This window comes from Ursus americanus, chromosome 19 (genome assembly GCF_024610735.1).
Source record: "Ursus americanus isolate L20-20 chromosome 19, mUrsAme1.1.p, whole genome shotgun sequence".
NCBI classification, from domain to species: domain Eukaryota; kingdom Metazoa; phylum Chordata; class Mammalia; order Carnivora; family Ursidae; genus Ursus; species Ursus americanus.
In genome coordinates, this window is record NC_142145.1 from 19,287,140 (window position 1) to 19,311,489 (window position 24,350).

At 39.1% G+C, this 24,350-nt stretch overlaps 1 protein-coding gene across 19 annotated transcripts in view; it reads left to right on the forward strand.

Annotated features, from left to right (window-relative positions):
* TCF4 (transcription factor 4) overlaps window positions 1-24,350 on the forward strand; it is a 348,341-nt gene that overhangs the window by 294,873 nt on the left and 29,118 nt on the right. For 14 of the 19 annotated variants that reach the window (XM_045790146.2, XM_045790153.2, XM_045790147.2 and 11 more), the window contains 6 exons: window positions 1,293-1,426; window positions 7,847-7,979; window positions 15,808-15,875; window positions 17,018-17,096; window positions 19,615-19,691; window positions 22,412-22,615. In XM_045790146.2, the coding sequence (XP_045646102.1) occupies window positions 1,293-1,426; window positions 7,847-7,979; window positions 15,808-15,875; window positions 17,018-17,096; window positions 19,615-19,691; window positions 22,412-22,615 (695 nt within the window). The remainder of the gene's footprint in view (window positions 1-1,292; window positions 1,427-7,846; window positions 7,980-15,807; window positions 15,876-17,017; window positions 17,097-19,614; window positions 19,692-22,411; window positions 22,616-24,350) is intronic. The other 5 variants (XM_045790149.2, XM_045790152.2, XM_087869784.1 and 2 more) reach the window with 1 other exon arrangement.

Here is a 24,350-nt window from a genome sequence, read left to right on the forward strand (position 1 = left end):
TTCCATCTTCTAATTAAAACTCTGAAGTTGTCAAAATCACAGATAGGATTTTCTTTTTTTTTTTTTAAGAAATCTATTGATCATTCCTCCCTGTCCTGAAACTATTCCAGTTTTTGGAATTCTAACTTCTGGATTTAAAAGCTCAGTGAAAAAAAAAAAGCTTTGTGGTATGTAGTATTGGATTAACTTGCCTATTGCCTTAATTTTCAAAAGGCCTTTATTATGTAACATATACGGTGAAAATCATCTTATTTTCAAGGAGGCAGTACCTCCTGGACTGTGAACACCCAGCTGATAGCCGGGTATTCATCTGGCGCTCAGTAACTTCTGTTCAACTACTGAAAGAACGGAAAATTTGAATTCAGCAGCGACATACATTCCCACCCACCCCACCCCCACCAACCACCTTCGTTTTGAGAAACCCAAAGCAAACATCAGCAATCCCTGATAGTAACTTCTAGGCCAATAGACCCAAGGAAGAAAAAGAATCTGTAAAAATATTTTTAATACGGCGTTCACAAAAGATTAACTTAATATTGAAAGGTACTTCATATAATGTCCCTCTCATTTAAAACCTCTTTTTAACTACTAGTTTTCTAAAATCCAGAACCTCTTAACATTGTCTCTAGTGTAATATCTACCTTATGATATGCGTGCACCCTTTCAATTGCTACTGAAGGCTTAAGGTCACTGCAGAACTATGCAGCAAAAAATGAAAGTTAGAAAAGAAAATTCAGAACTGTGTATCTGAGACTCGTGTTCCCTATAAATTATAATGTAATTTCAACTTTAACTCTACCATGTATGTGATAAAAGGGAAATTTGATCTTTTAAATCTGAGATGTTCTTTTTCATTCTTATCTTCTTATCTGCATTTAAAACTTGTAAACTTGTCAACTCTATAATGTGTTAAGTACTTTATTTTCAACACAAAATTTAGGAACAATTTAACTGTTAGTTTTCATAGAAAAGGAGGTCAGGGGACTTGTAAGAAATGTTTTCTTTAGTGTTGTTTACCTGGCCGACTTGACATAATTCTACATAGAAGTGTGTTCTGTTCTTTTATAGCAAATTTTTACTGAGAACGCTGCCTATGGTAAATATTTACATTTGTTTGGCAATATAGAACCACTTGGGAAAAAAGAAGGATGACTGTCTTCTGATGTAATCAGCAAAACAGCACAAAGATGAATACACAACGGGCAGCCATTTTCAAGTATATGAAAAAACCCTATTCTGTAGGGCAAGGCTGAATGCCTCCGAAAAGTCATGGTTTTCTTTGTCCTTTACAGATGGCCATCACAGCAGTGACCCTTGGAGCTCCTCCAGTGGGATGAATCAGCCTGGCTACGGAGGAATGCTGGGCAGTTCTTCTCATATTCCACAGTCTAGCAGCTACTGTAGCCTGCATCCACACGAACGCTTGGTAAGGCTGATTCACATGGTGCTGGGGACGACACAGCTAGTTTACGAAATCTCATTCCCCGTCTTTCTGTGCCTGTATACAAGGACTCTGTAATGAATGTAAAAATGGTATACACCCATTATTCTTATAGTTATCTTGTTTCTGAAATCAAAGACCTAACAGATCACCTTTGTAAGCCGTTGCGACTTTTCCTTGCCATTGTTCTTCCGTTTATGGTGTTTTATTCTGTGCTTTCTTTATGACAATGTTAGCTTCCTTCGGATGTAAATACATACTGTATTTGAGTTGTACAGTTTCAGCTATGGTGGATCCTTGTCATTTACTTGTTGTCTGTAGTTTTGAAGAATATACTGCAGGGGGCAGAGTGACAGGCAGTAGACTGAGAGTAGGTGGCCCGTATCTCCCGTGTGCATTTCCACTTCCCCTACCGGCTTCTGTCCCTGGTGACAGCTTTGACCCGTGGTGCCACACCCAAAGGAAAGAGTTCCTGTTTCCCATACACTCCGCTAGTCACAGCAACCATAGGGTTTCTGTATAGATCAGATTCCCAGTTTTCAGTGGTTTAGCTGTAATTCCACACCTCCCAACCTCCCATTGATGCCCCATTGCCTCACTCAGTTGAAAATTGCTGAGCTGTAGAACATTATCTTGTTTCATTACTGAAGTGTCCACTCTGCCCATTGCCTACACTCATCCATCCTACTGTGTCCCTTTATCTTGGAGGAAGCAGTTCATCTGACCTTTTCCAGCCTCAGAAACTCCCACAGCCCAGAATCCACCTAGGAACTTAAGTCAAGCATTATATGGAGATCATGAGTTAGGTTTGAGATGCAGCAAGATGGGACCGTCCCTCGTGCAGTCATATAACTTTAAAAATGAATGAAGCTGTAGGGGCGCCTGGGTGGCACAGCGGTTAAGCGTCTGCCTTCGGCTCAGGGCGTGATCCTGGCGTTATGGGATCGAGCCCCACGTCAGGCTCCTCCGCTGGGAGCCTGCTTCTTCCTCTCCCACTCCCCCAGCTTGTGTTCCCTCTCTCGCTGGCTGTCTCTATCTCTGTCGAATAAATAAATAAAAAATCTTAAAAAAAAAAAAATGAATGAAGCTGTAATCCTACAAATGCAAAAGTGTCTGACAAATCCAGTGATCCTTCATAGTACTTGTGTCACCACTCTTCATCTCAAAATTGCCCCTTGTTCTTCTCCTAACACCCAGGTTCATGTGTCTTTCTCTGCTCTGCAATAGGAAATAGTACTTTCTGGAATTCTGTGAACTCTCCTCTTTTTTTTTCAACCACTAGAGACATAGAAAAGGTGACTTACATTCTATTCTGACAACTTAAAATATTCCAGAAGTTATGGTCTCTGATATCCTTGAAAAATACCTATTTAGTGAGTCCTGGTGGTAGAGACACTGTAGTCAGTTAGCCTATCTGTTAACAAGAGGCAAATGATGGAGATGGAATTGGCCTTTTTATATCATCTGCCAAGTTTGAATGTGTAAATCAAACTATCTCAAATTTCAGCACATCTTCAGTGAATAGCAAATGATTTACTTGCAAATTTTATCTTCTCCCACCTCCTGCTTTGAGATATTAGAGTGAAAGCTTAGAGAAATATCAACTATTATTATACTAGAATTTCTTCTTGGCCCACTTCTTTATTTCCCCATCATCATTTTCCATTTCTCTAAGGAACTCCTGATCAAAACTACATGTGTCCTATAAGCAAGGAAAATTTTGATTACAGCTAGAAGATTTTGGCAGTATACTAACATAACATGGAATGTCAGTCCTTCTAAGAGTTGTTCATTTGACATTTATTTTCGTTCTTCCTATATTTCTTTCTTTCTTTCCTTATCATGCTCTAGATTTTTGATGTAGGTGGTTTGATTTTATCCCAATCAGATTCACTGCATGGGCGGAGGTATCTTTAAAATGTGCTCAAATGCATAAAAAGTGTAATTTTAAAAAAGAAACCAACTACATTCCTTTCAGAAAAAATTTTGCTGAAAACCTTAAAAACAAAAAACAATATTATCTACCAGGAAGAAAGATCATTTTGAAGGAATAACCCAACAGGTTGTATCAGATGCTGTATTTATGTCATTTATTCTAACACAGAACATGGGGTTTTCATTCTTAATACGATTATTTAGCAGATCTTAGAGATTAAGGCTTTGTTTCAAAAACTGGTAAATGAATTAGGTTTCTGGTAATGTATCCTAATGAATTTTCTCACTGATAGGGAAACTGTTGGATTATCGTATCTAGTAATCATTGTAATTTCAGTATTAACCATTTGAAAATCTCTCGCTGAAGTGCCTTTCCGAAATCTGACACTGACTGAGAGTAACTTGAGTATGAGTAGGCACTTCGTGTCCTTGCACTTGAAAATAATGGTAGTTCCTCACAATTTTTGTCTATAGCTTTTGGCCAGTCTCACACAGAACAAAGGAATAATTTAAGAAAAGAAGCGCATTTTCCTTGTATTATTTTGGGTATAATTTGGTCAAATTAATATCGTCTTCTAAAGGTACAACAGGTTAGAAACATCATCGCCTTCATCGCTTTATACTGTATTGTAATAGAACGTGTGGCTGTAACGCTTCAGATCCGCACATTTCAGTAGCAGCTGTCAAGTCACCAATTTTGATTCTTTAAATCCCCTTTATAGCTTCTGCTTCTACAACACAATCCCCCAGCTAATCACTACTGTGTCACAGATACACATACAGAATCACTTGGGAGAATGGAGTTTGTGGTTAAGCTTCGGGATGGGTTGTTGTAGGAGGTTTAGGGTTGGAATGCCTTGGCAGACTTCTTTTTAGAAATAGGATAGAGTCCTCTGTCTGGCATGGTTTAGGCATGGTCTTTGCCCCACAGAGTGAAGTAGTCCTAGGCATCTGGAATTTTAATATAAAAGAAGTTCCGAATTTTTTGTAACATAAACCCTTCCCTGGTGATTCTCAACCAGGTGTCATTTTACCCCCTCAGGGAACATTTGGAAATGTCCAAAGACATCCTTGGATGTTACAACTGGTAGGCATGCCTGGAATCTAGCATATAGAAGCCGGGGATGCTGGTAAACACACTACAATGCATAGGAGAGCCCCCCCACAGCAAAGAATTATCTGGCATAAAAGATGTATGGTGCCGAGGTGGTGAAATGTTGCCTGAGCCCAAAGCACGATTTTATTCTTAGTATGCGCCACCAATTATTATATTTCCTAATCTTTGAATTATCAACCCATAGGTTGATAAAAATATCACTAATAGAAACATTTTCAATACTTACTCTGTCAGTAGGCTCCAAATATGCTATAATTGGGCATCATAAGTAAAAATAATTCAATAGTGGGCATGTAAAGCTGTTATATATTTTCTCAGTCTCCCCTTTCCATGTGTAGCAAGCAGGGCAGACAGTATCAGTAGCTGCAGGAAGAGAGGCTAAGGGGACCTCTCATCGTTGATCCCTAAATACTCTAAAAGAGACATACTTCACACATCAGTGATATTCTCTGTAGTATATTTATTACGTCTCGGAGTGACAGTAGTTTTCAAGACACTTTTCCTTGTAAAATAATGTAGTTAAAAATCTCATTAATTTCTTTCAGCATCCTATTTTCTCTTACATGGTTGCATTGGTTTCCCCATTAAAATTGATGGGGAAGAACTTTTCTTGTCATTCTCCAAACTCAGTATTAACCCTCAGTCTGTTAAATCCTGAATTACTGCCCATTTTGCATCATGTTAAAAGTGTCTAGAAATCCTCCCGGTTGTGAAAATCTTTTTCCCGTTCCACCCTGTGAATATATAGTCATTTAAATATTTATCAAAATTCTTTACCTCTGTTTTGATTTTTGTATATTTGGGACTGATTTATACAGTTTCTCTATTCTTCAAAACTCAGCACAGAATAGCATTGTGTAAAGGAAGGCAAACCATCTCTTTCTTTCAGTTTCCTTCTTCTATGTTCAGTTTCTTTTTCTCTACTTTATTACTGTGTTCAGCTGTCAAGCAGAAATAGTTGTTTTAAGTGTGGTGTTCCGTGGCTTATCCAGTCTTTTGGATTAGCTGTACTATGGAATGGGCCCGTTCTATCATTGTTTGGAGAAAAGGTCGTGGACTGCTTGGGGCACTTCGTAAGCGGCAAGTAGAAATGAGTAACAAGTGGCCTAAAGAATTTTTTGGTCAAGCACAGAGGTCCATGGAATTAAAAAGTTTGAAAGGCATTCTTAGGAAGTTGGAAAGATTTGAGGGTATCATCTCAACTTTTTCACTGACGTTGACCTCTCAGTTGGACTATCTTGATGCGTCGAGGTAATGTTGTCAGAGGCATCCACCAGGTCATTGGCAGATCCAATGTAGGTTCATTTGCTAGACTGTTTTGTTCTTTTTCAAATAAGTAGTATTTCAGTCCACTATTAAATGCCAACCGATAACCAGTTGTTCATTGAGAATATGGGATATTTATGTGTTTAGCACTCAGCCGTAAGTTGTGAGATGCAGAGGTATAAGCTCTATTCCCTCCCCTTAAAGAGTTTACAGTATAGGTGGAAATGCACTTGAAAGAAAAAAGCAGTGAAAGGCAGCATGTAATTAAGTGTTAAATGGCACAGCACAGAAAGTGAGCGCATTAGGGATTCAGAGAGAAGAGATTGTGCAAGAGTTGGAAGTAGGAAGGAATACTAAAGGAAGAGGTAGAACCCAAGATGGGCCTCACAAAATTAATACAGAAATACCAAGACACCAGGGTTTCACTCCTATGAATAAGTCCCTGGGCTTTAAGCACCCCTGACTTTTATTTAGCCTCATATTCGATCTCAAATTTTAATCAAATTTCCACTAGTGATATAATAAAGATCCATAGCTGAGTAATATATTGCATATAAGACAAAATATATTTTAGCCAAAATAGTTTTCCTTTACATGTCTGTGACACATTCAAATATGTATGAGAATAACTTTTTAACCCCAATGTTCATAGCAGCAATGTCCACAATAGCTAAATCGTGGAAGGAGCCGAGATGCCCTTCAACAGATGACTGGATTAAGAAGTTGTGGTCCATATATACAATGGAATATTACTCAGCCATCAAAAAGAACGATTTCTCAACATTTGCTGCAACATGGACGGGACTGGAGGAGATAATGCTAAGTGAAATAAGTCAAGCAGAGAAAGACAAATATCATATGATTTCTCTCACCTATAGAACATAAGAACTAGGAAGATCAGTAGGAGAAGAAAGGGATAAAGAAAGGGGGGGTAATCAGAAGGGGGAATGAAGCATGAGAGACTATGGACTATGAGAAACAAACTGAGGGCCTCAGAGGGGAGGGGAGTGGGGGAACGGGATAGACCGGTGATGGGTAGTAAGGAGGGCACGTATTGCATGGTGCACTGGGTATTATACGCAACTAATGAATCCTTGAACTTCACATCGGAAACCGGGGATGTACTGTATGGTGACTAACATAATATAATAAAAAAACATTAAAAAAAAAGAAGAAAATAGCTCAATGTGTTTTGGTAAATAACTGTGTCCCTGGTGGTGATCTGCTCATTCCCAAGCAGATGGATTGGTAGCAACTAATTTGCTGCCTTACAGGCACTGTGATATGCCCCCAAGAAAAGCAGCTTATTTGGACAACAAGGATAATAATTGAACTCAAAGCCAAACCTTTAAACAAATGATTCTGTAAAGATGTTCTTTCTTCATAGTCAGCTATCTGGTAGGTTACTAATGAAGAGGACACATAAAGAACTCAAATGAGTCCTTCTCAGTTCATTCAGTCCAGTTTAATTCAATATAGTCATTGATTTAAGGCTTTACATATTGATGCTGTAGAGAGATATTTAATCATCGTTACTTTTTAAAAGTTTTCCGTTTACCATTCTGTGCTTGCTAGAGGTCAGAAAGGTGGTCCAGTTTTGCAGGAGGAGGGTCTGAGACTGGCTGCTCTTTGCTCTTTAGTGTCCAGAAGTTCAGGATAAAGTGTGATGTCAATCCCATGGGTCACGATATTGTTTTATTCATTGTGTCTTGGAATCTTTCTTACTTGATCAATAGTTGATACCAAAAAAAATAATAGTAGAGATAGTCTTTTATGTTGCTGACACCTCAGAGATACTTTTAAGCAGTAATTTTTAGATTTAGAGATTGTGATCATTTCTCACTGTCCTATATTGCCATTGTATTTCTCTACATTTGATGCAAGCCCAAACCAACTCTGTGTCTTTGTATTTTATTATTTGAAAAATGAAAGCTGTCAGATCTAAGCAAGATGTATTCTTGGATATTTTGAAATTCTAGGAGCCGTCTCCATTGCAAAATGAAGAGTTCCGAAAGGAGTATTAGAAACCTAACTCACTAAATATTTCCTGGTTGACCATGGCCTCCTTTTTTTGCTTCTTGCTACAGAGCTATCCATCACACTCCTCAGCAGACATCAATTCCAGTCTTCCTCCGATGTCTACTTTCCACCGTAGCGGCACAAACCATTACAGCACCTCTTCCTGTACGCCTCCTGCCAACGGCACAGACAGTATAATGGGTGAGTCATAGAAATGTCGATTTGGACGCCAACAATCAAGGTCAGGGTTTAATAATATAGGACCTCTTTTTTCTCTTCATAATGGAATAGCAATCAGGCAATGAATATTTGTCACATAACTGAATGAAAATACATGAACCAAACAGAAATAGAAATAGTCATCGGCTTGTCCACAATCACTTTCTTTTTTTGGTCACAAGAAACTGATATTTGGCTACTTCGTTCATTGCGAGTTATTAGATTGAACAAAGGTTGAAACAGACCAAAACTACCTTGCTTCTCATACTCTCAAAGAGTGAGCAAAGTGAACTTTTATAAGACAAACCACTGAAGACTAGTGAGATAGGGGGCAAGTTAGCTCTTAATAGTAGTCATTGACCACTTTCCAAATTCCAATCACCATACTAAGCTCTTACCCATGACATACCACGGTCTTCCAAAGACTAGTTCCTGTGAAATTCAGGGGTGATTATTAATAACTTCGATGGCTTCAACTCCTGGAGAATGTGGCATCGTGGAGTCCTTCAGAGGGGAAGAAGCATTTGCTTACTTACTGGAGAGGAGAAGCCTGGGCATCAGGGCTAGAAGTTACTCACTGCCTTTTCTCAAGCAGATTTACTAATGAGTTGAGGCCCAAGCATAGTGCTGCTTCCCCATGAACTCAGCCATCATCCTCTGGTTTCTCATGATGTCCATTGTGATTCTCTCCCAAGACCGATGATTCCTTCACTGGTGCTGTGCCCTGGAGGGAGGAGGTAGGCAGGGGTCCAGCCCCCCCCAGAGGAAAGAGTCCAGACTGGGGAGTAGGCAGCCACGCCCTTCTGAATTGGCCTTTAACAACTTTGCCATTCAGAGGAATAGCGCAGCCTGACATTCCAGGGTCTCATTAAAACCTCAGACTTCACTGGTCACCACTTCTCTGGTCCTAGCTCAAACTCACCCCTTCCTTGGCCTCAAGATCTCTTGCAGTGGGCCCCTGATGAGAACATTAACTGTATGTTTTAGAGAGAAGAATGTGTGACAGAATAATCCTACTGTTTATTCCCCTTAGCTCTCTGCAGTTTTTCATTTTCTTTAGAGAGTCCATAGGAGTTGGGAAGGTGGTGTGAATCACTTATGTGGGAGAGTTTTTGATGAAAGGGAAGAGATGTGCTTTGAAATGTTGCAAATATAATTCTGCCTAAATAATACACTCCCTGCTTATTCAATAATATATTTCACACTTGAGATGAGCCACCTCGCAGCCCTTCGCTATCATGTCTCACTAAGAAGCAAATTTACAAGAGTTTCCATTTTCGAAACTTTTCATAACAAAGCTTCTACAAATGTGTTGCATCAGTTTGACCTTGGAGAGGAATGGACAGAGGTCACATGGGGAAGTTGGGTTAGCTATCAATGCAGTTTTGGCAGATTTGAAAAACAAGAAGAAAGAAAGAAGTGCAGAACTGAAAGGGTGAGAAAAGCATATTTCACTTCAATGTGGTTTGACGAATGGAAAGCCCCTTTCTGCAGTCATGAGGTCTCGTTATAAAGAAGGATGACCGGTCATTCATCCTCTTACACGGCAGATTTCCTGTCTACTTGTGGTTTGAGTAATTTTCTTTTTTAGGAAGGTATAAAGGTGGAGCAAAAGCTTGAGTTGAGGAAAACATACTTGGGCATTGTTTGAAAAATTTTTGTGTTGAATGATGTACAAAACAGTCTTTCTGGGAGAGAGGCACCACAACTTGGGAAGAAAGAGATATTTTGAGATGGAATAATCATTCTCCATGAGCTGTGGTCAGCATGGCCACAAATCCCAGTGGGACTGAGATTTGCTTTATTTAAGATGGTTGACTCATCATTAGCCTGTGGATGGACAGGAATGTCTGCTGTCCTTCTTCATCTGGTCTGGGCAACTATGGAGCAGTAGGTGACGTCTGCATACTAACAGGCTCAACCACACACTAAAGATGGAGTGAACTTGTTATATAGGCCACAGGGCCCTGTTGAAGTAGAGGGAGGGTCTCGACAATAATAAAAGAGCTGTAATTTTAAATGGGAAAGTACGAGATTTCTGGAACCCAGGAAAAGGTTTTTAAGAATAATTTTATTACATAAATTATTCCATAATCATGGGTATACTTGTCAAAATCTATTAGCAGAATGTGAGAAAGCTTTACAGTCTTCTCAGGAAATAAGTTGACATGGTAATTCAGCTTTTTGGAGGAACAGACCTTTATTAACTTGCATAAATGCAGTTATGACTTTAGGATTATGTTAAGGGAGAACATTCTAGAATGTTCTTTCTTAAAATATTATGTCCTGCAATTCCTTACGTTAAAATACAGAGGAAAATTTAAATATGATAATAAGCCTTGGTATTGCACAGTGTCAAGTGGCTCATGTTTCTTCCCCCTTTAATTTTCTTGGGCTTTGGATTGATTTTCAGAGTATGGTAGAAGTCAGGGATGGCAGCATGTCTGTAGAACAAGAAGAGAAGATTTCTCTTCTGATGTTCGTGATACTTCCCTAACAGTATGGATTAATACGATACATCTGCAGACTTTTGAAAATACTTGGCATATACTCACTCATTCTGAAATGCAGGAAATAAAGAAGTATTACATTGCCTGTATCTCAAAGAACAAACAGAGCTAATTAAATAATTGGTAAATAGGGAACACATAGCCTAACACATGTTTGAGATTACACACATGATTCTGTAGAAAATGACTGTAAGCACTACTAATGCTGTAAGAATGGGGTTCAAGCACTAACACATGGACATCACATTTTTCAAGTTTTCTTGGTGAAAAAGTGCAAGGCAATGCAATCTTTTCACGAACAGCGTGGATGTCTTTTAGGAAGCTGCTTTTTTCAGTTCAGAAAGATCATTGCTCCTCTTCTGAGTTTCAGATTAAAATGTGTCCTCGCAGCCGTCAGTGAATGTCCTGAACTGATCATAGAACAACAAAATGCATGTGGAGTGGGAGGCAAACTTAGGACTGTCAGATGGTGACCCCCTGGAATCACACTGTCTTGCCCCCGGTTCTGTCCTCTGCATTTCAAAGATGGCAGATGCTCGCCAAGGCTTGTGATGGCTTGTGTGACTTGGTGGAGTGATCACCGTTTCTTGTTTTGTTGGCTTTTGCCCTTTAATGCCCAATGTCATTTTTTTGAGAAATAAATGCTTCAGAAGGACAAAACACCTCAATTATAATAGGGTTTTCTTTTTAAATGATACGTTCATCCATGGATTTTCGAGAGAATTGTCATTTATTTTACTTGGGGCATGGAGTCCACTAGTTTCCTCTGAAGTCTTGGCAGCAAACTCTGGAGGTTACATTCAACATTTCTGAATTGGAAGGGTCTATTAAGCTCCCTGGAATTATATGAATATAATGCACGGGACACAGCATGGATTCTTACTAGTTCGGCTGGTAGAGTACCTAGTTAAAGAGAAGAGCTAAATCCAGAGTTACCACCATCAGAGCCCGTTAACTATATTCTAAAACCCTTCAGGGCAATGCTGCTGGCTGTGTATCAGAAGCCGTCCAGGCCAGGGCCTCCGCATGCCAGTATGCACACAGAGGGGGCAGTGTAGTAAGTGATGAGATGCCAGCTTGTAGGGGATAGAAATGTCTAGAGGATAACAGCCACGTATCTTTTGCTATATCTACATATTTCCTTCTTAACCTACAATGTCCAATACCCCTTCTTGACCAAAAGGCTTGAGAGCACTGCCTAGCCTAACACGGTCCCCTGAGATTACTCAAGGACAAGAGTGCTCCAGTACCCCACTGGGAGATGCCATTTGTATACATTCCCAGGGTGTGACCCCTGGATGTTTGGGACTCCACACCCTCCCTTCCCCTCAGAGGGAATTGGGCATAAAACTAACATAATGGTTATAATAACTATTATTGTTCCATTAGTCTTTAACTGGCCTGCTTTCTAATGCGTGGTACTTCCCATGTTTTTAAACCTCAAACCAAACAGTGTTGAAGGAGCAGACTGCCATGATTGATTTAATGCAACATATGCTAAAGATTACCCTGGAATATCTATCTGGTTCCTGAATTAATCTGGCTTACAACTTTCACTTCTAATGACATGTTTGTATGACATGATGCATTTTAGTATGTGGCTTTTCTAGTAGAAACATTATGTCCATTTCCCCTTGAGGACTTGGTTTCACAGTAATTTTATTATTAGAGTAGTCACATAATATTCACTTTGTCTTTTGTAAGAATCTCGAGCCTTCAAATACAGTTGGGTGATGAACAGGCCCAGAGCATCGGAGTAATATGGATCTTATCCAGCAGTGACATGGCGTCTTAGTTACAAAGACCACCAACAGAGAACAATAAACTCGTTTGATTTAAGTCTTCTCGTCCATTTCCTGCACATGGTCCTGGGGCCCCATCTCCCCCCTTGAATTCCTAGGAGTCCCTCCTGCTAAAAATTAGTGCATTGTAGCCTATATTTGAGTCTTTATTCTAAAATCGTGTGTAGTAGGAATGCTGGAGATACTCCTTTTGGCATCTTTATAGAGATGAACTCATGGCTCATTTTAGAAGCATTATGCTGCTTCTAATAGTTTAATCACATGAGGGTCACTTGGACACAGTTCAAAAAACCCTAAATTTTAAAGCAGTCGTCATCTTTCAGACAAATTCACTATGAATTATACTTCTTATTCCTTTTAGGTCTTCACAGTGTTCCCAGCCTGAGGTTATGGGCGTGCAGTAAAGGGATAACACATTTTCCAAATTCGGATTTTCAGTAGCCTGTCCCCAGACACCACTCATCCTGGTGTTTTGTTTAGGGTGTGTTCTAATAGGAATTGCTGTTTCCACAAAGCTGAGATTGAGACAGAGGGTGGTCCCACATGAAATCGAAGATACCAGGTCCTTCTTTCTGCTCCATCTTCTAGCCAGCAACAGCACCTGTGTTCAAGCCATCTGAATAATGCTTAGGGGGCTGGCAGTCGGGAATCCTCCCACAAAATTGCAGTTCCTTTTAATAACTGCTCATCTTGTATTCATATTTACCTTACCACTTTAGAAACTGATTTGGGTTTTTTTTCCCCCTTCAGCATGAGAAATTGATTAGAGCTAAAATAACAAGAAATCGATCCCGTCTTTACTTAGAAGGGGCAGTAGTTTTTGTTTCTCTTCCTATTATATGAACATTTTGGCAATTTCTAATCATACGAGTTGACAAAAACTTGGGCCTAGAATAGGAATTGAGTCCTATCACATGAAAGCCGTAACGCGGACCTGATGAGCCCAAAGTTTGATTAGAAGTGTGTTTGGCCAACCGCGACCCATTACTACTCAGTATAAGAAAGAGGGTGCCACTTGAGAATTTAAATTCACTTTCTGATTATGTGTGCCTTTTGACAAAGCAGTCACACAAATAAAAAGAGAGATCTTTAAGAGAAGGACCTATGTAGCTTAACGTGTTCAGAGGTTCGGAAATGTGTCTTCTCCCACATTTCCTGGAACAGAACAAAAGGCATTCCAACTGAAAGGGCAAATTGGCCCCAGTACGCTGCTTTGAAATTTAAACCCTTGGGTTTGGCCCTCCAGCTGCTGCAAGGTAGAATGGCTTCATGTGAAAAAAATAGTCTGTTCTTATCAGTAGCTTCCATGAGTAGCCTTTGGAGTTTTCTGAAACATTCTCATGACCACATGAGGGAAGAAGTTGACTCTAGTTTTTATTCTGCTTCCTGAGTCCTAGTATCTCGCCCTATAAAACAGGCACTAATAGAAAGTTTAGTTGGAAAGGTGTAGTACAAAAGTAATCATAATGATCTTATCTTGTCTCAAGTGTGATTTTATGCTGTATGTGTGTGTGTGTGTGTGTGTATATGTATATGTATATGTCATTTATTTTTTAAATGCCCCTAAAGTATTTCTATTGGTTTTCATGAAAATATATTTTGAAAAATTTGTCATCCTCACGTTAAAGTTGTTCAAAGGAAGATTTACTCTTTTGAAAGCTACTACTGTAGCAAATTTTATCTGTAATTGAAACAATATCTTGTCTTTTTTTATTTAGGTTTTTTTGTTAGATAATGTAATTTTTTCCGATGTGGCTCTGAAATTCCATTTCACAAAGATCTGTGTTCAAATCAAGCAAATCACAAATTTGTTTGACTGATAAATCTAATTTTTAGGTATCTGTGATAATATTGCTTCTAGGGGGAAAAAATGTATCTAATTGCCCCCAAATACCATCATAGTACATGCCGAAAAAATGTTGGTGCTCTGTATGCTTTCAAAATCTTTATTATTTTCTCTTTAGAATTGTCTTTCATTTTTAAGAGCTCCTCAATGTAGAAATTTTCATTTTTACGTAAGATATAATTTCAGTTATCTCTTATATTTAAGTATTTTTAATAGTATTGGTATCTGTGAGCTCCATCCACTAGTTCAATTTACGTCTGACCCTCATTTCAAAGGTGCACTTATACTTATAACCTTAGTACTAATAACTAATATACTTTTAATATTATGAATTTGTGTTATAAAAAAAGAATGGTTTTGTCAGAGGTGGTTGTGTTCCTTTTACTGCATACGAGTTTTCTTTCAGTTTTAGTAATTAACACATGAATATGGGTGTGGGTTTTGTTAAACAAATAAAGCACACCTCAAAAGATTATTGAATTGACATACCCAACATATAACTATATAAAAATAGCAAGCGTAATTTAACTATGCTAAGCAGAGGTCAGGAGAATGAAATTATGACCAAGAAGCGGAGAGTTCAACCACTTGAGATCTGACCCCACTACTCCATTTTACAGATCTGGAAGCAGATGACACATTTGTCAGCAAGGGCGCTTTCTTGGGTCAAGGAGAGGGCTGGGAACTTTTGTATTTTTTTTAGTTATGTCGTGTGCAATGTAGTTCTACTTGGTTTAATCAGTTGACTTAAGATTTCCTCTTCTTATTTCACAAAATAGTGAAAGGCGGCTCCTTGGAGTTTGATAGGCTTTATTTAAATACTATGTTTATTTGCTAATGTTCAGGCCTTCATAAATGTCACATGCCAAATGTTCTAAGTGTTGTATTAATACTGTTCAGTAGAGCTGATACTTTGAATCCTATGCCAGAATCTACATCTTTTTCACAACAGTCCTCAGTTCATGTATTTTGTAGTAAAAAATACCCGTGTTTAAGATGACACAGATAACTTCGTGAATATGTAGATGTATTTTATCTCCAGAATTTGAGACCATATTGATTTTTCATAGCGTCACAGTTCAGATTTTTTTTAAACGTAAACACAGACTTGAGTATGTGTAGAATATGTGTTACTTAAAATATTAAAAATATTTTCTCTCCTAGGCAGCCAGACCCGTTATAGACTTTCTATTTTATTTTTGCTGAGAGGAATACCTCGTTTTGCTATTGTCAAATTTTTTTAAAAAACTGGAAAGCAGGCGTAAATTATTTGTGAAGACAATTCAATTGACTCTATGAAATAGTGAGAAAAGGCATACTTCGAGGACTTCAGAGATCTGAACGTCTTAGCAACGAACCTCATGTTTGCTGCCATTCCCCACTAACTACTCCTGAGCAACCAGGGGGCAAGTCATAGCCACTGAAACACTTCATCTTTAAACCAAGGTGTCAGGTTTATATTTTATCTGTAAAAAAAGTAACATGAATATATTTGACATCTACCTCAGCAAACAAATTAATGCTAATTAAAGATTAATGTGTTGTAATTAGCATTAAAAATGCAATTAAATTGTGAGTAAATGGACCAGGAATAGAAAATTGTTAGACGTCTCACTGCCTGGTTTTTCATATTCTGCCTTTTGTTTTTGCAGCAAATAGAGGAAGCGGGGCAGCAGGCAGCTCCCAGACTGGAGATGCTCTGGGGAAAGCACTTGCTTCGGTGAGGAAATATTGACTTTGGACTTCATATGTACCATTGTGGAAGGGTGAACTTTAATCAGAAGTGGACATTTGGAATTGTAGAAAATGAATGGCAAATAGCTTTGATTTCTGGAAATGCTAGCTTTCTTGCGGAATGATGATTGGAAAATTTGAGGAGAGAGCTCTGAAGCTTCCAGTGAATGGCTGACCCTTCCAGCTTGTCTTCTCACGATGGTGCCTAGCAGCCCTCAATTATGCATTTGTGGATATTCTCAGGGCCTTCTGGTGTATAGATCCTCTATCTTGATTTCTTATTTTTCTCTAAAATCATATGGTGCTCATTGACCAGCTAAGACTGACTTTGCAGGGGGCAATTCCAAAACACTCTGGGAAAGGTACTTTAAAAAAAAAAAATGACCATAACAGGTCCGTGAGAAATTGTCACATAATTGGCACCTGGGGACTCAGCTTCTTTGCCTCACCCGTCCACCGCCAGGAGGCTAGAATTGACCATTTCTTGCATGTTCACTGGTGATAAAGCACATCTCGTTCGTGTGAGGGAGTATGCCTGGTATTGTCTTCAAAAGCTAAACATGGTCATTTGCAAGTGTAAGTGGGGATTTGTTGCTCTCACATTTTGTCTCTTCGGTTGGTTTTTCCTTACCATTGGGAGCATAAAATAAGTTTAATTTAGCATTGTGACCTAAGTGGAAGTTTATACTTCATCTGGCCATTCTTAAGCCTTGGCATTAAGTGCCTTAATCATGGTGGAGGAGGAGTTGGACAAAAATCGTAGAGATGATGCTGTCTAACCTATTTGATGGAGGAAGAAAGGGGGCTTAGGGTGTTCGTGTGGCTTGCTCATGGCCATGGAGCCATGGTAGGACGTGTGAGGGAAAGGACTAGAAGCACAGTCTACTGACCCTGGTCCAGTACTGTCCCCACCGTCTTACATGAGCTCATAATTCTTAGTTTGAAAAATTAAAGTAAGTGTTAAATCTTTCATTTTAGAACATTGGTACTAGAGTCAATTGTTACATGTGTTTTATGACGTAATTTTTAGGTGAATTGCAATCATACTTTGTCATTTAAAGAATTGTTGATTCTTTATTCTTAATAAATGAGGGTTTGTTTGTTTGTTTTCTCCCCCACTGTTTTAAGATCTATTCTCCAGATCACACTAACAACAGCTTTTCATCAAACCCTTCAACTCCTGTGGGCTCTCCTCCTTCTCTCTCAGGTACTGTATCTAAAGCCAGTCCTATCATGGGACCGGTGTGTGAGAACGATTTCCCTCTTGTACTCCCTGGTCTGGCGGGTGGAAACTCCCTCCCTCCAAAAGCTCAAAACAGAATATTTCCGAACAGAACAATGGAAAGGTCTGTCTTTTCCACTGCCATATGAAAGTACAGCCATTCCCATCCAAAATTTTTCTCAAAAATTAGACGTTTTTAGAGTACATAGGCATATGGAAAACTTCTTAATCTTCTCTTAGCTCTGTAGAAGATATTCAACAGAATAATATACTCTAAGAAGACATCTCAGGTGAGAAAACCCAGTTAATACAGTCAGGAATATGAATATAGATGATATATTCATCAAATGTAGACTGTTCAAAAGGATCATTTCCCACAGAAATTTTAGACTTTCCACATTTCCTTTTTAAAGTCCACCTCACTGGCATGATTGAGGAAAACTCTAATTTTGTAAAGAGAGAAGTAACTGTGTGGAGTAAAATGGGATGTTTGCCTTTGAAATATAACAAATTAGCGTGACCTATGGCTTCATATAATAAAATTATAAGTTTTTGAATTATGTTAGTAAAGCATTTCACTTTTTGGAGGTCCATTTAAGAGGCTTATTGCCCTTCTAGAATAAATGCTTCCAGAAGGCCCTATCTGGTGCATGTCTCTGTTCTTGGGAAAGAGGACAAAAGCCTTCTAAAAAAGAAACCAAGTCGCATCTGTACCTGATTGAAACTTGACCTTACTGTAATTTATAGTGGCGTCCCTTGCCTACGTGCTGCCTCCTCGATCCCTATTACTCCCTGCAGGCAGCACTCAGGGCATCATAAACTGGCTTCCCTGGTGGAGAGTGGCAGGTTTCAGACTGCACAGAGCTTTCAGAGGTGATGGCCATGGCTTAGGTGGGACCAAACATCAGCCTTTCCCAAGCCTCCGTTGACGTGGGGTGGGGGGTGTCGCAGAGTGGAGAGGGGTGGCTGGACCTTTAAGTCCATGTGTCCCGATGGACAGAGTTGAAATTGAAAGGACAGAGAGATGATATTAAGAGGATAATGGAACAGCCGGGAAACTTTCCCCACGACAGCAAAGGAACGGAAAGTTCCTGATCCACTGCTGGGTCAGTATTCTACTGTTAGGCTCTAGGAAGTGATCGCCAGCGTCAGCGTCCAGAGCCAGAGAAAGCATCGAGCCCAGTGAGGCAGGTGGTGAGGGAGTCTGTGCAGGGAGAACTCCACGTTCCCCATTTCAAACAAAGCAGCTCGAATTTCATCTATTTTATCATTTGGGGAAAAAAAGTCTAGCATCTAACCCTTCTCTGGCTAAAAGTTTGAGAACAACTATTTTGGTCCGGTGCTCTGATGTTGCCGATGAGCGTACGAAGGCCTGTAAAGGGGACGTGATTTGCTGAGATGGCACGAGCCTCAGTACCAGAGCTCGGGCGAGAATCCAGTGCTCACCATTCTGTCACTCCGTTTCTAGGTTAATGTTGGGAAAGTTAGGGTGCACAAATTGTTCCAGAAAACACCACAAACAACCCAAAACCTGAGCAGCATGCTCTGTGCGGGAGACACAAGGCCACTTTTGGGGTCCTGCTAATGCACCACGAAAGACCACATATTAGGAAGAGAGAACGAAGATGTAAATATGGGGGTGAATTGCTATTTTCACACTGAAAGTAGCTGGCTCTGTTCATATTCTGTCACTATAAGGAATTGAACAAAATATCCTACTTTTCTTTAACATAAAAATACACATCCATGCACACCCAGAAATGACAGGAAGAAGGGATTTTTTTAAATGCTAACCGTGTCAGGGCATGAGATTACAATGAGATCGCAGATATTTTTTTTTCCTTTCTTGAATTATTTCTTAGTTTCCACACAGAGTATGCATTACTTTAAAAGTGGTTTTCATTTTGTAGGTTGGACACGTAATATTTATTGTAGCAGGAATCAAGTTTAGTGGATTACAAAATAATTATTTTCCTCAGAAGAAACCCCTTACTTATTACTGTTGTTCTATTGAGTTTTTAAATTTCCGGTTTAGTGGATGACTGCCAACTAATCTTATTCCCTTAAAAAGTTTGGAAGGCTTATCCCTTCTTAAGGATCATTTTTAAAACAAGTAGCATGCTGTTTTTCATTGGTGAGAGAATTTTGGTTTCACAGACTGGCCTTGCATGAGGGTGTAACAAAGTCCGCTTTTGCATTCTTACAAGTGCCTTGACTATGTAGCGATCTCTTTTCTTCAGGAGGAACCCTTCTCTGGCTAAAACTCAGAACGAATTAATTGTTCCCTTTTGGGAGGAAGCCTGAGAGAATTCCGAGTCCACAGCAAGTTTGAAATTAAAAAGGTTTTCGCTGTCCCAAAATTCTTGTATGGGAACTTTACATGTATTTATCTTTATTGTCCAAATGAAAATAAGCATTGCTATTTCTAAAAGAACTGTCTAAGATACCTGCGAGATTGTTTCAGATTATATAGATCTCATTGTAATCTCCATTTTCATATCAGCAGGCACAGCCGTTTGGTCTAGAAACGGAGGACAGGCCTCATCATCTCCCAATTATGAAGGACCCTTACACTCTTTGGTAAGTCTCATCTGCTAATCTCTCCTCTAGTCACTTGGTGACCATATTTCTCTTTTTGCATCTGGCCGACCCTTTAGGATTCTTATTTCACTAACAGAAACTTTAGATTGATGATAAGCATACAAGTTTGGTTAGAGCCGGAGTTATTAGACTATTATTTATTCCTGTGTGTAGATTATAACCCAGATACTACTACAGTGTAAACCCCAGGGCTCCAAATACCTAAGAGACTAAAAATTTTGGAAAGAAAGCAGCATCTGCCCCAGCTTTGGGGAGAGGCCCTGTTACTGAGTTAATAATTTCCTGATGAGAGAGAGCTGGAGTTCCAGCCGAGCTGCATAGCTAGAACACTTGAAGATTCAGTGTACCTCTGCTTTACCTTCCAGAGTGGCAGGCATGTATAGGAGTTCTCCTCTTGACCTCTGAATAAGAAACCTGCTATCTGTTTCCTCGTTCACTTTGGTTCTCCTAGAAATCAAGTAACATCATTAAATGTCTGCTCTTCCAGTAGGGAATAACTGAAAATTTCCATGGATGTAATTAATATTATAAACACTCTCATGATGATTCAGTGTCTGACACTCTAGTTTTTGTCAACTCATGGTGGATGTGGCTGGAAATGTGCATGAACTCAGACTACTCTGGGCAGCCTTTGATCAGTGTATGAATCAAATGGGGAGAAGTAGCAACAAGGAACTCCTAAGTCCTTCAAGGGTGGGTTTCTCTCTTTTCATGCATATTTTGAGATAGAACATGGAGGAGGCATCGATTGATCTATCTGTCTTACTTAATGTCTTGTCAGCAGCTCAGATATTCCTTTCTTCCCTTCTGGCTTACTGTTTAAATTAAGGAAAATCTAAAAATGGACATATGAAGGCGGACTCCCACCTTGGTTGTGGTCTTCTTTGCTGTAGCGTGGGATCGTCCAGCTAGGCATTTTAGCCCCTAGAGGCAACCACAGGGTAACACAAGGTATGCACTACTTGCCTTGCCTGCATTAATTAATCTGCAGCCCACATCCAAATAATCCTTAGTTGTTCTGTTTACCTGCATCAATTATTCTCTGGGACCCATCTCTCAAAACTAGGTCATGTCCAACTGTAGAACTATAAAGACTCAGTTTATAGTTACGAACTATAGCTTTGAATACTCAACATTCAACAAGGGAATTTGCAAGCAAAAACTACTCTCTCCACCAGGAAGCTGTGAGCCAGAAAGGGTGATAGGCACACGTATTACTTTTCAGCGCTCACATTCACGCTTGGAAGTATATATTATTGTTTCCATTTTTATAAATTATGATGTATAGACTCAAAGAAGTTTAGTACCTTTTCAAAGATGTCATAAGTAGCAGCTAGGAGTTTAGGGGAGGTCCCTTAACAACAAAGCCCACCAAATCAGAATGTTCTGTACCGTGGACTAACTGTATTAGACACACATTCCTTCTGTCAGTATGGAATAATTAGAAATTGTTTTTGTCATGCGGTAGAGCTGGTTCCTCTGTTTGCACAGCCCATCGGAAATCAGAGTAGGTTGTAGCATGATCTAGTACAAAGAGGCAGTGGATTTGAAGTCCAAAGACTTAGGTTCAACCCTAACTATACCATTTCCTGGCATTGTGACACCGAGTAATTAATACTTAAGTTCTTTGAGCCTCATTTGCACGTCTACATGGAAAGCAAATAATGTCTTCCTGCTTGCCTTACACATGGAAAATGAAGACCTGGCGAGATGATGTATTTTAAAATGCGCACTGGAGAGTGGTATGCAGATGTTTACTTGCTATCATTAGCGTTCATACTGCAAAAAGTGAATACACATCTACATGTCCTTTTTTTCCACCAGAAATTATAGCATAGGCCTTATCTAGTGGCAGAAATTCCAGTGGCAGGAATGAAACAAAAAAAGGTCAGTTGGTTTTGAACTGTATAATTTAATTATTTAAGATAGTGAATTTTATACAGAGTAAGGGCTTTGAAGTCTATTAGAAGCCCCTGGTGAACAATTAATTCAGGTCTTTGTGATTCTTCTGTCATTAAATCTCATACCACTTTGGTTGACAAAGTTTTTGTAATGTTTTTTCTGTATCCATTTTGAGTTCCCACTCCCCTCTACACATGCGCATGCACACACACACACGTGCACACACACGCTGGTGATAATAGATAGAAAGCAAGAACCACTGGTAAAAATAGATAGTACTCAATAAGAAATCATAGTCTGCACGCATTTACCTGTCCCCGACTTGCTACTTAGCACTCTATCATATGCTGCAGAGAAGATGAGGGAAATATGCCTCCAAGAAGGTAATTGGGAAACTATAAATACATCATCTTTCCATTGTTAATTTTTTTAAAATTGTAACCAGTGTGTGCTAGAATGTTTCTTAAATTCTATGGATATTTTTTTCTGCAGTAAATCTAAATTCTCTTTCAAGCTAGTGCAATATAGTATAACATAGGTACATTATAATGTCCTGGAAGGATTACAAATTATACTGTGTTCATGAAAAATAACACTATGATACACCATTTAGATTTTTCACTAGTTTCCTGGGAAGATCACTGTTTATTTTTATTATTGTTTCCAGGAAATAAATTTTATCGGAAACATAGATTCAGAAACTCAAAGTATGATTTGTGTCAACTCGAGTTTTACTTCTATAACCTACGCATGTATTTCAAACTAAATCAAATTTCACCTCATTTTTTAACCCACAGCAAAGCCGAATTGAAGACCGCTTAGAAAGACTGGATGATGCTATTCACGTCCTCCGGAATCATGCAGTGGGCCCGTCCACAGCTATGCCTGGTGGTCATGGGGACATGCATGGAATCATTGGACCTTCTCATAATGGAGCGATGGGTGGTCTGGGCTCAGGGTATGGAACCGGTCTTCTTTCAGCCAACAGACATTCACTCATGGTAAGTGATGAACTTTGTAGACTCTTAAGTTACTACATCGAATTAGAATTTCAAGTATAAATACCACTGCTGCTGTTTTTATCTTTTTTAAACAACTTTATTGAGATATATAATTCACTTGCCTGCATTTCACCCATTTAAAGTTTACAATTGCATGTGTTTGAGTATGTTCACAGGGTTATGCAGTCATCACCACAGTCTAATTTTAGGATGTTTTACCCCCTGAGAAAAGAAGAGAAATCCCCCTGCCAGTAGTAGTTGCTCTCCATTCTTCCCTCTCCCTGGACCTTGACAATGACTGTGTTCTGTCTCTGTAATTTGTCTATCTTAGATACTTCCTAACACTGGAATCATACAATATGTCTGACTAGCTGGCTTCTCTCAGTTAGTGTAATGTTTTTCAGGGTTCATATATATTTCATCCTGTATCAGATCATGATTCCTTTTTATTGCCAAACAATATTCCATTGTATAGGGATACCTTATATGTATCCATTCACCAGGTGATGGTTATTTGGGTTCTTCCCACTCTTTGGCGATTATGACTAGTGCTCCTAGGAACATTCACGTACAAGTTTTTGGGTGGACGTGTGTTTTCATGTCACTTGAGTATATACCTAGGAGGACATTGCTGGGTCATTGCTGGTGTTTTTAATTCTTCATCTTAGTGACATCGTCTAGAGGACCCAACTTTTGTACACATTACATTGTTGGCATTTCAGATATGAATAGGTTGAAATTTTTTATCGTTATCAAAGAATCCAAATCAATGTCTTTAATTCTGAGTGTGGGAGGTAGAAATATGTGGTGTGTTTATCTGTCTAAATGTATGGTGTGGGGATGTGTGATTTAAGGATATAGTAGTTTGTCACTGCCTATTTATGCATAAGTATATATTTCAATAATATTTAAGCAGATTTGTCCATGTTACAACTGGAATTTCAGTTCTGCCCATTGCTTTTGGAAACAATGGGGAATGCATCCCCCTTTTTTTTTTTGGATGAGTATAAAAATTCAGAATCTTTTTTTTGAGATTTATTTATTTATTTGAGAGAGAGAGCACAAATGCGTGGGGAGGGGCAGAGGGACAGAGAAACCCTAGCAGACTCCCTGATGAGCACGGATCCTGATTCAAGACCCTGAGATCGTGATCTGAACCGAAACCAAGAGTCAGAGGCTTAATGGACTGTGTCACCCAAGTGCCCCAAAATGCAGAATCTTCTTAACAAAATGTTAAGTGGTGACAGTAAGGTGACTGAATGGGGCGAGAATGTATTACTAATGATTCTATGTACTCTGCTTCTTATAAACTCCTGCCTGACCAACAAACACTCCTGTTTTGTACCTTGTAGGCTCTGAAAAAGTTGCTTGGATGAAGGTCTATGTTCCGTTACCGATGTAGCATTTCTTGTTTACTGATGATTTCAAAAGGAGATTGCAAAATAGGCACCGGTTCTTCTCAATCGGATTCTTCCGTTCTCCTTTCAGTTTCTCTTAATAAAAGACTGAGATTGAGAGGACCGTCCTGAGCGGTGTATTATGGAAACCTGCAACCAATTTGAAACCAAAAATACTGGTTTATAAATAGAAGCAATGAACTCACTTCGAAAACGTGGAAAGATATTTCTGAATGCCAAAGCTAAATCTTTTTTTTTTTGCTTTTCCTTGACCTCTATCCTAAAAATTCATCGTTGAGTAAAAATTGTTTGTCTATTCATGGCAGTTGCTAAGAGTT